This window comes from Mercenaria mercenaria, chromosome 6 (genome assembly GCF_021730395.1).
Source record: "Mercenaria mercenaria strain notata chromosome 6, MADL_Memer_1, whole genome shotgun sequence".
Classification (NCBI taxonomy): domain Eukaryota; kingdom Metazoa; phylum Mollusca; class Bivalvia; order Venerida; family Veneridae; genus Mercenaria; species Mercenaria mercenaria.
Genome location: NC_069366.1, coordinates 19,253,421 through 19,267,047, shown reverse-complemented (window position 1 = coordinate 19,267,047; position 13,627 = coordinate 19,253,421). Strand labels below are relative to the sequence as shown.

At 33.4% G+C, this 13,627-nt stretch overlaps 1 protein-coding gene across 1 annotated transcript in view; it reads right to left on the bottom strand.

Moving 5' to 3' along the window:
• Positions 1–2,862: 2,862 nt before the first annotated feature.
• The window catches only part of LOC123549491 (sacsin-like), a 53,108-nt gene continuing 42,343 nt past the window's right edge, over positions 2,863–13,627 (bottom strand). The window contains exons 8-9 of the mRNA XM_053545301.1: positions 8,200–8,319; positions 2,863–5,802 (exon numbers count right to left, since the gene is read on the bottom strand). Coding sequence (XP_053401276.1) covers positions 5,635–5,802; positions 8,200–8,319 — 288 coding nt within the window. The 3' untranslated portion in view covers positions 2,863–5,634. The remainder of the gene's footprint in view (positions 5,803–8,199; positions 8,320–13,627) is intronic.

Sequence of the window (13,627 nt, the reverse complement as noted above, 5' to 3'; positions counted from 1 at the left end):
TACAGCTAAGGAAGATAATTGAAAGCTATTCTGAAGATGGTTATGGTACTTTAACTTTGCACTTTCTCTTAACACCCTCTATCATCATATAAAGTATATCTTTATCATGCCTTCATGCCTTCCGAAAATGAAATATCATTCAATAAATATTCAAGATAGAGTTATAGATTTAGTGTTCTGCACTTGCACTTATTGCAGCCTATTACTATGAAAAATTCTTAAAATTTTCCTTCAATAATTGCGAAGTTAATGTCCAGAAGAAAAAAAACGCGAGTACAATAAAATAGGTAAATCACGGCAAACGTATTGTACTTTTGATCTACAATTTTTTACATTATTATTCACATTCTTTAAAGTCCCTTTTGTAATTGCGAAGTATTTTCTCGAGTGGAATTATAAAAAATTACATTAAGGGAGAAATGTCAAGATAGAATTATGGTTCTTGCACTCCATACTTTCTCTTTTTGTCATCTATCACAATATCAAGTACATTCCTGCAGTTTTAAAGCTATCCTCCGGGACAAATATTCGAAAAATGAAGTAAAAAAGGGAAATAATTGAAATACTATTCAATGTATATGGTTCTTTGGCTCTGCACTTTCTCTTGTTCAACATGTCACTATAAATATGTTTTTAATTCCTTTTCGGATTTGCAAAGTTAGCAAAAATTTTAAATAATTCGCGTGTGCTTATTAGTCGCACTTACTGCCTTATCTTCAACGCGGTTTAAGCTATCGTCGAGACCCGCTCGTTTAGCTCAGTAGGTAAGAGCGTTGGTCTACGAATCGCAGGGTCGGGAGTTCGATCCTCGGGCGGGGCGTATGTTCTCCGTGACTATTTGATAAACGACATTGTGTCTGAAATCATTAGTCATCCACCTCTGATGATTCATGTGGGGTAGTTGGCAGTTACTTGCGGAGAACAGGTTTGTACTGGTACAGAATCCAGGAACACTGGTTAGGTTAACTGCCCGCCGTTAACTGACTGAAATACTGTTGAAAAACGGCGTTAAACCCAAAACAAACAAACAAACTAGACGGGCGTACTAACTTTCTGTACCAACCTCCACTTTTAAAACTGGGGATAACTGGAAGATGCTTTTGTAGAAAAGTGCATGTCTCCCCCAATGCATAGTCTATAGGCAAGAAGTCAATAAGGATCAGGAGCGAAGTAGAAAGGAGACACCGATGGTTGGTGGCAATAGGAATCATCTACTTGGAATGTCCAATAATCCTGTTAAGTTTCATCATTCTGGGCCTAGTGGTTCTCAAGTTATAAATTGGAAACAGATTTCCGTGTTCAGGCCCCTGTGACCTTGATCTTTAATCGAGAGACCTAAAAGTCAGTAGATGTTTTCTACTCTGCATGTCCAATCATCCTATGGAGTTTCAAGGCTCTAGGCCAAATGGTTTTTAAGTTATTGTGACCTTGAACTTTGACGGAGTGATCCCAAAAACAATAGGGGTCATCTATTCTGTAAATACTCTCACCCTATGAAATTTCAAGGTTCTCGGTTAAATGTTTCTCAAATTATTGAGTGAAAATGGATTTTCATGTTCTTTCTACTACGACCTTGACCTTTAATAGAGTGACCCCAAAATCAATAGAGTTCATCTACTCTGCATGTACAATTATCCTATGAAGTTTCAATATTCTGTGTCAAGTGGTTCTCAAGTTACTGACCGGAAATGGTTTTCCATATTCAGGCCCCTGTGACCTTGACCTTTGATGGAGTGACCCCAGAAACAACAGGGGTCGTCTACTCCATAAGCCCTGCCACCCTATGAAGTTTGACTGTTCTTTATCAAATGGTTCTCCAGTTATTCATTGACAATGATGTGTGACGGACGGCAGGACGGACAGAGAGGGCAGAAACAATATGTCTCCCCCACTAGTTATATTTGATATGATAAATTATGTTGACGGTACAATGGAATATATTGGATAAGCATTGTTACCTATTATTCTCCCCACAGTAAAATACGCTATCATAATGTCACAATGACTTAGTTATATAACTGTATTAACAATACAATGGAATTTTAAACTATGCAACACTTCATTATCTCCATTTAGTCTGAATTAAAGATAAGAAAATAACAACAAGGTGTATAGTGTATGGTAAATTTGAATTAGTAATTTTAATTGTCTGATCTTAACCGACTAACAGGCGGTGAACACGATAAAGAGGTAAAAGAATCACGACTAATCAATAAATAAAATAAATAAAAAATGTAGCACAAAAACAACAAGTATAAGGTTGAAAGTTCAAGACATGTGTTGTAGCGTCTTCGAATGAATAGAGTCTCCTGGCCGTTACCCCACTGATGCATGTTGGGTACGTAAATGAAATTGTTTCAAATCATAATTTACGAAATTTGATTTTTTTACCTGTAAATAATGTAATATACTTTCCACCTCTAATATTTAGGATATTTTTATTTATGAAAAGATTCCATAAACGTTCGTGTATGCTAAAAGATAATAACTCTCAACCTCAAGTTAATTTGTTTTCTTTTCCTTGAAATAACAGTTTATTAGGAACGTCAACTTTAAAGTTGCCTTGTTATGTATAGTGTATGGCTAAACATAATATTTACATTTAGTAGATCGTCTAATGTCGTTGAGATTGGATGACACATCAGAAAATTAAATTTTAGGGGTTTGCAACAGCTCTCAAATATCTTTTGATTAAAATCGTTATCCTGCAGGATTGTATGCACAGCTTATAATGCCAAATAATACTTCTTTAATCTGAATGAGCAAATAACATTATATTATTCAATATCAATCTTTCAAAATACAGTTTTTGCTCAATAAACAATTAAAACAGAATTGGGTTGGGTGAGACATACATTAAAGGAGTTCGCGTATAACCATTGAAAAGAAATAATAAAGAATGGCAGAAGTCTAATATCTATATTGAAATATATTTTTTGAAATAAAATAACAAATATTAAATGATCAAATCAAGAGTTTGTTTTTGCTGTTTACCAGTAAAATGTATCCCTTGTGATAAATAGGAAACAAAAATCAAAATGTTTAAAACTTTAATTGATAATTGTTAACATTTTAAAAGTTAAAGGGCACGCCTTTATCAGCGAATAAAGTATATCCCTTGAAATATTATAACCGCAGCTAAAATAATAAAGAGATCGGCTTCACCAGTACGAAAATACTATCTCTTACAATGTTAATTAAATATGACAGACTATTAATATAAAGGGCTCGCCTTCATAAATAGAAGTATATCCCTTGAAATATTATAACCGATGTAAATATACTAAAGGGATCATCTTCATCAATGAAGACACAACCTTTAGAGAGTATTTAAAAGTTCAAAATATTAAAGGGCTCGCCTTTAAAATATAAAGTATATCCCTTGATATGTTTCTTCAGATATATATGCTGCATGGGCATATACATGATAGTAATTTAACATATAACCTTATACATCATCACAATATGAATAATTAAAAATATTTACATAATCATGCAAAACACTATCTTCACTATTTTTTTCAGTGAATCCGTTCTTAGTTAGTAACTTACTGTGCTGCTCAAAACAATATTCATCACAAACACAGTCTGATCATGTTCAAATAACTATTTTCTACATTATTACAATATACACATAAATATACATTTTACAGAAGTATTCATACATGATACAAAGTGGTGTTTTTAATATACAGAAAACTTGTATTTATATCTCAAACATATTTAAAAGTGTTACGTGGTTATATAAAGATGTTACTTAATACATTAAATACATGTTGTGTGTATAAAGGATATTTGTATAAATATAAAGGTGCTTTTTTATTTTATAAAGAACTGTCCTCTATACTTAAATCATAAATGTTACCAACGTGCACTGTTATGTACGAGTAAATATATATCAAATATACAGTTCTGCAGCGGTAATATTGCGCGACTTTAGGAGCGCAATATTATCCGCGAAAGAACGAGTGCATATATCCACAAACAAAGTTGATTACCTTTTTATTACACACCCATTTTCAAATAATTAATCTATGTCTAAATTATCGTTCTATAACGAAATACAGGAAAAGTAAGAAAAGAATTTCTCCGAAAAAGTAATAAAAAAATCAAAGTGACGCGCATTAATATTTTCCGCGAAAATGACGTCAACTTGTTGTCGCAACGTGCGCGTGGACGCCATGGACGTCGAGCGATTCTGTCCATTACAACGTTAAGACATTCCACGTCCGATATGAAAGCGTTCCACGTCAATATGGAAAAATATTGCTCGATCGCGGTCCATTGAAACTCGATGGAAAATAGTTTAGGTATGTAATAAGAATATATATTAGCACAAACGCATGTTTTAAGTAAGATACAAGGTGCATTATTTGCAAAACATTTATGCATAAATCAATGGCTGAATACTGTTTCTAATAAGGTCTGCAAAGGCTAAATACTTCCGCAATGAGCAATGCCAGTAAAATATCTGTACAATGAACAACCGTTACGGCTAAATACTACCGCTAATACTATGTAACATTGCATACTAAAAACAAAACTAATTTACATTTTAAAACCGTATTGTTTGCGTTTCGCTACATAAGCAGCTTGGCAGAACTTTGCAGACCAATTTGTAGAAACAAAGTGGATCTCTAAATGTTGCAAATGTTAATAACAAAACTCAAATCTCTTCACATGTCAAAGAGCAAAAGGCATTTCATATTTACACACAAAGTAATCATTTACATACAACGAATAGATACTGGTTTGAAATTGTAAAAATATATTTGTTAATCTTATAAAACAATTATTGAAATAATATGTTAACTAAATATACCAGTCAAAATATCAGTAATTGAACTGTAAACGTAAATTACAATCATTACTACAGAGATGCAAGAGTGACACAAAACATTTTGTTTTAGGTATAATTCAACAAACAACAAAAACATTACTCATAATCAGAAACATTATTATATACATAACTTTACACAGATAATGTACTTGATCTTGTACCGGAAACGTGCACAATAATCATCTTATGTCTGACACGACCTGTTCACATTCCATTCCATTCCATGTGGCCACAATGAATGACTAAAAATATATGTTATGGAACACAGAGAAAACAACCTTGTATGAATATAATGCATATACATTTTATACATTATTTCTTAATTCAAAGCTACAATGAAATACAGTTCTTTCTACAAACAAAATAAATGAAAACAAAACAGACAAATATTCATTTCAACAGACTTGCATACAAATATAAAACTGTTGCCATGTTTCTATATGAACTTCAGTTACCTGCAACAATTCATAACACTTATGAGTTATGTATTTATAAACAGTTATTTTCGCCAGTCTCATTAGACAAAAACATTTGCAAAGTAATCAAACACTCTTAACACTTAACTCAATAGATTGTAAAAAAGACGATTTACACATGGTCATATTTGTCCATATATCAAAATGAAAACCCACAGCTATTTGCATTAAAATAAATACAGTTATGTAAGAATGCGAAGCAAAACGTGAAATGATATCTAACAACTGTGTGGTATGCAACTTATAATCGTGTCATTGTCGTGAATGTTGCATTGCGGCATTCGCACTCAGTAGTTTAGCACTGGCCTATTTTCAAATCTAGTCGATGAAATCAGCAACCATGTCCAGTATGCGCTTTGTGACTTCAATTGCCTGTTCGGCCTTTGTACGATCGAACATTTCCGAAGGTATCTGACGGCGTCCAACAACAGCATCTGGGTACCGCATACAAGAGTAATCTCCAGTTATAGTTTCTAAATTACTAGCCTGAATAGGAAATGTCAGAATTAAAATAGTGTAATAAATTTTTGAAGCCGTTGTCGTTTTTTATTTTATGTTTTCCAGTGAATTATAGAGTTTTCTCAGTGAAATAAAAGTTGTAATCCACTGTTTTGAAACAGTAGATTATCATTTTTATTTTTCACTGTTTTTGCCGAACTAGTTCCGGTCCTCCGTCTCGATCGAAGTCAAATTGTATACCGAGCGTTAAGAATACCGGGGACCATAATGATGATGACATCGTTAAAATGACGTTAATTGTGTTATTCTTTCTGTTGATCTTTCCCGCGATTTCCGACATTTTATAAATTACGCAACAAAAGTAGTGTTTTACACATGAAATAAAAAGAAAATGTGTTTGTGTCAGTGAAATATCAATTTTATTTCACTCGTGAGCACAACAAATGTCATTCTCACTCGTGGCTACGCCACTCGTGAAAATATCCGTTTTTAATGCTCACTTGTGAAATAAAATTGATATTTCACTCAAACAAACACATATCCTCTATATATTTAATTCAGATATTTTAGCAAACAAATTAATCATGATCATACACCTAAATTACGCTGTTTACTTGAACAGTTTTGATTGATGGTTATAAATGCAAAGAAAGTCAAATCATTTTGAAATAGTGCCACTGTTTTCCAACAAGACTATGATGTATGTGAGGGGACTGGTTGGATAAGACGTTCAGGGAATGAAGGCATCAGATACAAATAGCTTCCACTTTATACATATCCCATGGCGGTCATGTTTTTTGACAAAACAGAATAATGTCTACAATCTTGGTACATTAAGGGTCCAAATAACCATCTATGTAAAACTATTTTGAAAGTTAGCCTACGGCTATATTTTTCAACAAATCTGAATATTTGTAGAGGGTCGCGCAAGGAGCAATTTGGTGAAAATTATATGAAATCATTTTACAATAAGCATAGCCTAAGTTTCAAAATTTCCGCTAAAAACATGTAGGGTCAAGTGACCTTACCCTCTGGCGACCACAGGTTTTTTTAACAAACTGGAACTATCCGAACAGTCTTTGAAGAGTTTGCGAAAATATTTTAAAATCGAACCAGCAGTTTTTGACCAAGTTTAAATGTTTTCATTACACGTCACATCATTTGACGAAGCGGAATAATCTAAACAATCTTAGTCGAAAGTCACACAAGGACCTATTATGATCGAAAACATTTGAACAACTTTGTTAGATGGTCACAGCAGGATCATTTCTGTGAAAATATTCTAACATAAGAAGATGTTAAAGATTCCGTTAAATACATAGAAAAGTCTTTTACGAATTTGAAGAATCTTGGTAAAGGGTCACACAAGAACCACCTGTGACAAATCTGAATTATCTGAACAATGTCGTTTGGGGGGAGGATCACGAGTTAAGATATTTTAGAATTGGTCCAGCAGTTTCTGACTAAGAGATCTTTAAAGTTTCCACTTTATAGATAAAGGGAAAAGTGTTCACTCGCCCTGAAAGTCATGTTCACTGTCGAGTTAGCATTTACTGAACAATATATGTAAAGGTCTTTAAAGTACCGTTTTGAAAAATTATTTTAAAGTACCTTGCTGTTTTGACAAGAACATTTTAAAAAAAACTCTAACACATATAGTGAACAATGTACACAATGCTTGACAGCTTTCTTTTTACAGAACAATATTGGTACCTAGTCACATAAAGACCATTTGCGTGAAATTATTTTAAAACAGGACAATAAGTTTCATGCATGAAACATGTGTGTTTTGAAGAAATGCGTATAATTTGTACGTGTACAATCTTGGTACAGGGTAACATATGAATCATTTGTATGAAATTAGCTCAAAATCAAACTAGCGGCGTAGAAGATGTCGTTTAAAGATAGCGAAAGGATCAACGGTGAATAATCACAATATAACGCTTTTTGCTCAAGTGATCTAAGCAAAAACTTGCGAAGGCACTGTTACATTATTCTCTATTAATCTTTCTACGAAAAAGAATATTTTAAACGGATAAATTCTTAACAAAGAAACTATAATTTTAATATTTTTTGTTCGTCAATGGGAATAATAGCATTTTTACACTACGAGTGGCATTTCAAAAGTAATGGCAACAGTAGCGGGCTATCTATATACCTCAGTCATTTTCCAAGAAATGACTAAGTATGTGATACCTTCAAAGTTTTCTACACACAACCGTACCCTGTACTCGTAGCTCTACACAAATCAGTGAGCTTTCAATCAAGAAAGATGTTTCAACTTAAAATGCAAGCATGTTAACTTGTGACGCTAATTATAGCTATGAAACACTTTTTTATAGGCAACTTGACTTATATAGAGAAAAATTACATTTTCTTAGATTTATACTATACAATCAGAAGTAATATTTGATTTAGATATACTTCATTTCGTAAAGACCCGCCTTCCAGACCCACTGAAATCGCTGTTAGAGAATGTTCTTGTCTGTTCACCTTGTTTGCATTTGTTGCAAACCAAGCTGCCTTCAATGCCTTCTCTGATGCCTAAAATAGAAAACATAAAATTACACATAAAATATCTAATTTACAAACCTGTACACGTAACAATCATACAGTCGATATAAATATGCTAGCACTGACTGGAATATCTAAGTGCATACTTAATATGCGTCAATGTTTGGGATTGAAAACTCATTATCTACGATCATATCCCACTGTTTTATATTTTTCTAGTTCTTGAAAAAGAACGAACGAATTAAGAAATAAAAAAAAACTGTCTGTTTTGTTATAACGGCTTATCTGCTATAGAGCATACGACATAATGATAACGTTTTGGTTAAATGGTAAGGAAAACTGAAACAAACATTATACGAAAGTCATCATCAAGCCTTTCATAACGCTGAAAGAATTTTAAAAATCGGACAACTATTAAAAACGTTATGGCAGTTTGAAATTTAAGAAAATGGCTGATAATGGAGGCAGCCATTTTAGTGTGTTTATGACGTCATTTACACACTACTGAAAAAAATATTTCGCAAATAACCTTTTTAAAGACTTATTTTTTCGTATTTTTTTCAGTGTAAGATGTAAAACACATTATAATTTATTTCATTATAGCTGGAAGGAGTAGATAAATTATTTTACAGTATTAAGTAAATGCAATCCAAATGTGCATCTAAAAATTTATTAAATCCGCCATTTTTTTTTTTTTTTTTTGTTCACATGGAAACAAAATGGCCGCCAATTTTACCAAATATTTAAATGCTCATAACTTTCTCATTCTAACTCTGATTTTGAATATTCTTTCACTTCTTTAAATGATTTAAGAAATCTCAACTGACAAAATTAACATTAGACCAACGTTGGCCTCGAAGAAATAACTTAAAAACGTGCTTGATAAAAATCCCTGTTATATAAATGTTTTATCTGTTTGTCTGTCTGTCTGTCTTTACGTTTGTCTGTGCGTCTACCAGTATGTCAGTCGTCTTTATCTCTTTCTGTCTGTCTTCATACCAGTCTGTTTCTCTTTCTGTCTCTGTGTATATATGTGTATTCCTGTAATTGTCCTTGTCTCTCTGTCGCTTTCTGTCTGTGTCTGTCTCTGTGTGTATCCGTCTTTATGTTTGTTGTTTTTTCTCTCTATGTATTGTCCAATTTATTTGACCTGTCAAAAAATGGACCCGGCTTTCATTATATTCTGTTCCAGCCTATATAAGACTAACATGAAAGCCGGGAACATGTTTTGACAGGTCAATTAAATAGTACAATACACCTGTATGAATGTAATCCTTTGAGTCTGTATCTCTACCACCCTGTTTTTGTATCTGTCTAAGACCGTAATCGTAAAACTTTTCAACTTTTCATTTTTTCTCTTTATGTATATTTTCTACTCTTGAGGAAATACATGTACAAGTGATATCTTTACCAATATTGTTATGGTCTACTTAAACAATCAAGCAGATACGACAACCATCGTGTTGTCAGACGGTATACTATTAAACTTTATGTACATTGTGTACCCAGATGGTCAAACACAATTACACCAATTATTTTGATGTCCTCGTGTCTGGGCCGTTTAATGTGATGTCACTTTTTGAATTTCCGGTGAATAACAAAAAAAAGATATATTATTCAGTTCTTTCAAAAAACCGTTTTGTTATGATTCAACCAAATAGTTTCCTTTGTCTACCAGAAAGGAGAAAGGAACAGTTCTTAAATCTTAATATTGAGATTTGGAACCTTTATAATAGACAATAAAATAAAACAATAGACTTTCATATGTGACGTCGGTGAGCTCAAGAAAGCAATTTCAAGCACAAATATTAATGTGGAATGTAAAGTAAGTTACACACTACAATATCCGACCAAGATACTTTCTAAAACAATGCATTTGCAGGATAGAGATAAAAAATATTTTTGACAGCTCGTGAAAACTAATGACAAAATTTGACAGGTATATGATAACTCATGACCTAATAATTTTTTTCTGTTATTTCTTACTTCCAGTTTGATTTTCATAAAATGGGTATTATATATTATAACTTATTACATACTCGTTTCTATTCCCCGTTAAGTTATACTGGTACCGGAAACGTCAATATTTTTCCATACACTGACGCCTGAATTTCATATCGGGTGCGTGACGTAATTCAGTGTGTGTTGTTGCACTATTTTTTTCTATTTTGTGCAGTATTATCAATCCTGTTTAGGCTATTGAACAAATTCATGATATTTACATTATATTTATACGTGTAGATGAGTATGTAATAAAAAGGTTATCTTTGCATCGGAAAATATATTATCTTAACATAGATATTGAGGATTTATCTAATGAGTACATGTATTCGGAACACAATTTCAATACCGACTGTGTATTGTAATAATGCTAAACTATCTCAGCCGTGACTTGTCCTTAACTGTAAAATACATCATATAAAACACCCCTGTTGCAGAGTGATTCGCACGATGTTTGTTTGGATACATGTACGTAATGATAATGTGTTATTTCAAGCCAACAATATGCGTCAGGGTGGCCTTGTTTTCAATGATATTAATTCTTTGTGCAGCGAAAAGGAGAGAGATTCGCGTTTGTTAAATCATAACATTTAATAATGGAACTCTTCATATAAAATCTGACTGTGTTGTATAATGTGTGTGCCTGCGTGTGTGTTAGGGTTGTTCTGCACGCTAGGATCGAATTTTTTTCCTATAATGTAGACTTCGTTATATACTTTGAAAATTCAGCAAATTAAAAAATGATAGTCCTGTACTTAATTTGTTTTTGTTGGAAACCTCTCACAAGTGTAAATAAACGTTTGGCTTATAATGTGGTTAAATAAAAGGTATAGGACCGTGTACATGTTTTGAGATATTTGACGATGATTTAAGTGGACCAAACATTTCACGTTATTTTGAACTATTTAACGTGTCAGATATTTTAATATCTTATTTGAGAAAAATACTAACGATGTCATTGTAATGGATTTACTCTTTAACTCATTAATACCTGCAGCCATATCGCCGCTTAATTACTGGTATCAATTTTCCGATACATTCCTGAGCCACTTATCAATTTATCTGCTTTATATGCCTGTGGATTTTCACTGATAATCAATAATCGATAAGATCTAGGCATCCTTTGATCAAAATTAGGGACAAACATCTGTTTATAAAAGACGAATAAAACTGACATTTTCACAACTGATACAGTAACTACAATTCATGATCTAATCAATAATTTAAAATTTACTATTATTTTGATTTGCAAAATTGTTTTGCAGGCCAACTGAAGTAAATTAATATGGTACACTGCAATATTCAAGAAAGATTGGACATAGAAAAACAGCCATTATTTGATTATTTTATATTTATTCAAATATCATCTATTGCTAAACTTTAAAGCAAATGACATTATGAAAGAACAAAATTATACTTTATTTAATAAAATTAAAAATACTGAATAAAAAAGAAAGATTCTGCGGTATAATAGAATGAGAAGATAAAACAGGCAATACCTACAAATAACTTTCTAATTCCGATATTAAGTGATGAGTATATTAAAAAAAAACATGCTTAAATAATAAATATTTTGATTGTTTCGATCGCTTCCAGGTTTTATAAATCTTTAGAGTAAAATATTTTCATTGGTTGACTTTGACAGCAGTCCAATCGTTGGTACGCTTACAAACGTAAAATCACGTCACGCGGCATACAGTACTATCAGGCAGATAGCGCATTTATGCGATCCCCGGCATACACGCCTGTTATCTTTTGACGGATAAATACGACAAGCGGTACTCGATAGGAGTTAAAATGAACGCATAAATGCGATCTGCGTCCTTAATGAGTTAAACTAGACACTCATGGACAACATGTCGAGCCCGCCATATGACCCCTAACTGTGACCTTGACCTTTGAGATAGAAGCCGTCTCACTGAGTTAAACATATAAACAAGATTCCTCAATGCAAGTCAAAGTTATGGACCGAACAAGATCTGACATGATCTTCGACCTCCAATTGTGACCTTGACCTTTGCGATAGGATCGTGGGGTTAAGCACGACACTGTGTTTTATTGAGGTTAATATCCATGCCAAATCTAAACACGATTACTCCAAGCTTGCTCCAAGCATGGCAAATTTATTGTCGCCCGGACTAACAAATCCGCACGGACGCACGCACACACGGACCGACGGACGCACTCATGCACATACATTAAACAGGCATTTGGATAACTGTCTTTGCTTCCAAAAACGGACTCGACAAAAATGATTAAAATGTTGTTGTTTTTTTGTTGTTTTTTTATTTCCGTAAGCTGAATCAAGAATTTATTCTACTTTTCCACAGACACTTGAGGTTCGGATCTCACCCCCCCCCCCCCCGCACCACACACAAACCATTCTCCTCCGCCCCTGATAAAGTTTAGTCGATATTTTTTAGGATTTTACCATGTATTGAGCATAGGTGACGATCATTAAACGCATTTTGTAACATTTCAGTGTGTTTTAAAAAAAATTTTTACCATCAATGCTCTCAATATTACAAGATCTGAAACATCGCACGAACAATGGGAACACCCGCTTGCGCTTGACCCTCGCTTTGTGTAGCGCATGTCATAAACCGGGTATCAAAATTGATGCTCTTACGGCTATGTTAAACCAGATCATCACTTCTTCATGTAAACAAACCTGGTGTAACATGTGCTGAAGCCACAATCCGGTATAATGTAGTTGAAACGGTATCAGTTTTGGTACCCGGCAACGATATGCGCATTTAAAAGCAGGGATCAATTCGCAAGGAAGTGTTCAACAGAATTTAGATTGACTGATTTATATTATTTATTGATTTCTCGTCGGAAAACAAATGACAGTTGTCGGGAACGGTGTCATTTGACAGAATGGTAACAGACCTGTCGATTGATACCAGTGGTTCGTCGGTAGGGGTTCATTTAAAAGTTTAATTGGCTATTGTTTCCCTTGTGTCCGTCTTATAATATTGAGAGCATTGATGGTAAAAATACATTTTTTCAAACATGCTGAAATGTTACAAAGGCGTTTTATTATCGTCACCTATGTCCAATACATGGTAAAAAGCTAAAAAATATTGGTTAAACTTAACCAGAGGCGGAGGTGAAAGGGTTGTGTGGGAGTCCGAACCCCAAGTGTCTGTGACATTTTTCGGAAAAATGACGTTACACCGTCACTTCCAGTATATCAAATGTTCAGAACTACCTTTAGGTATTAGACCCGTAATAGAGTACTTCCTTTTTTGAAGAGTATTTAATTCCTACCATAAACCTATTTTGACTACCATTTTCTGGGGGAGCGTAGGTTCAAGCCCCACTGGTACCAAAA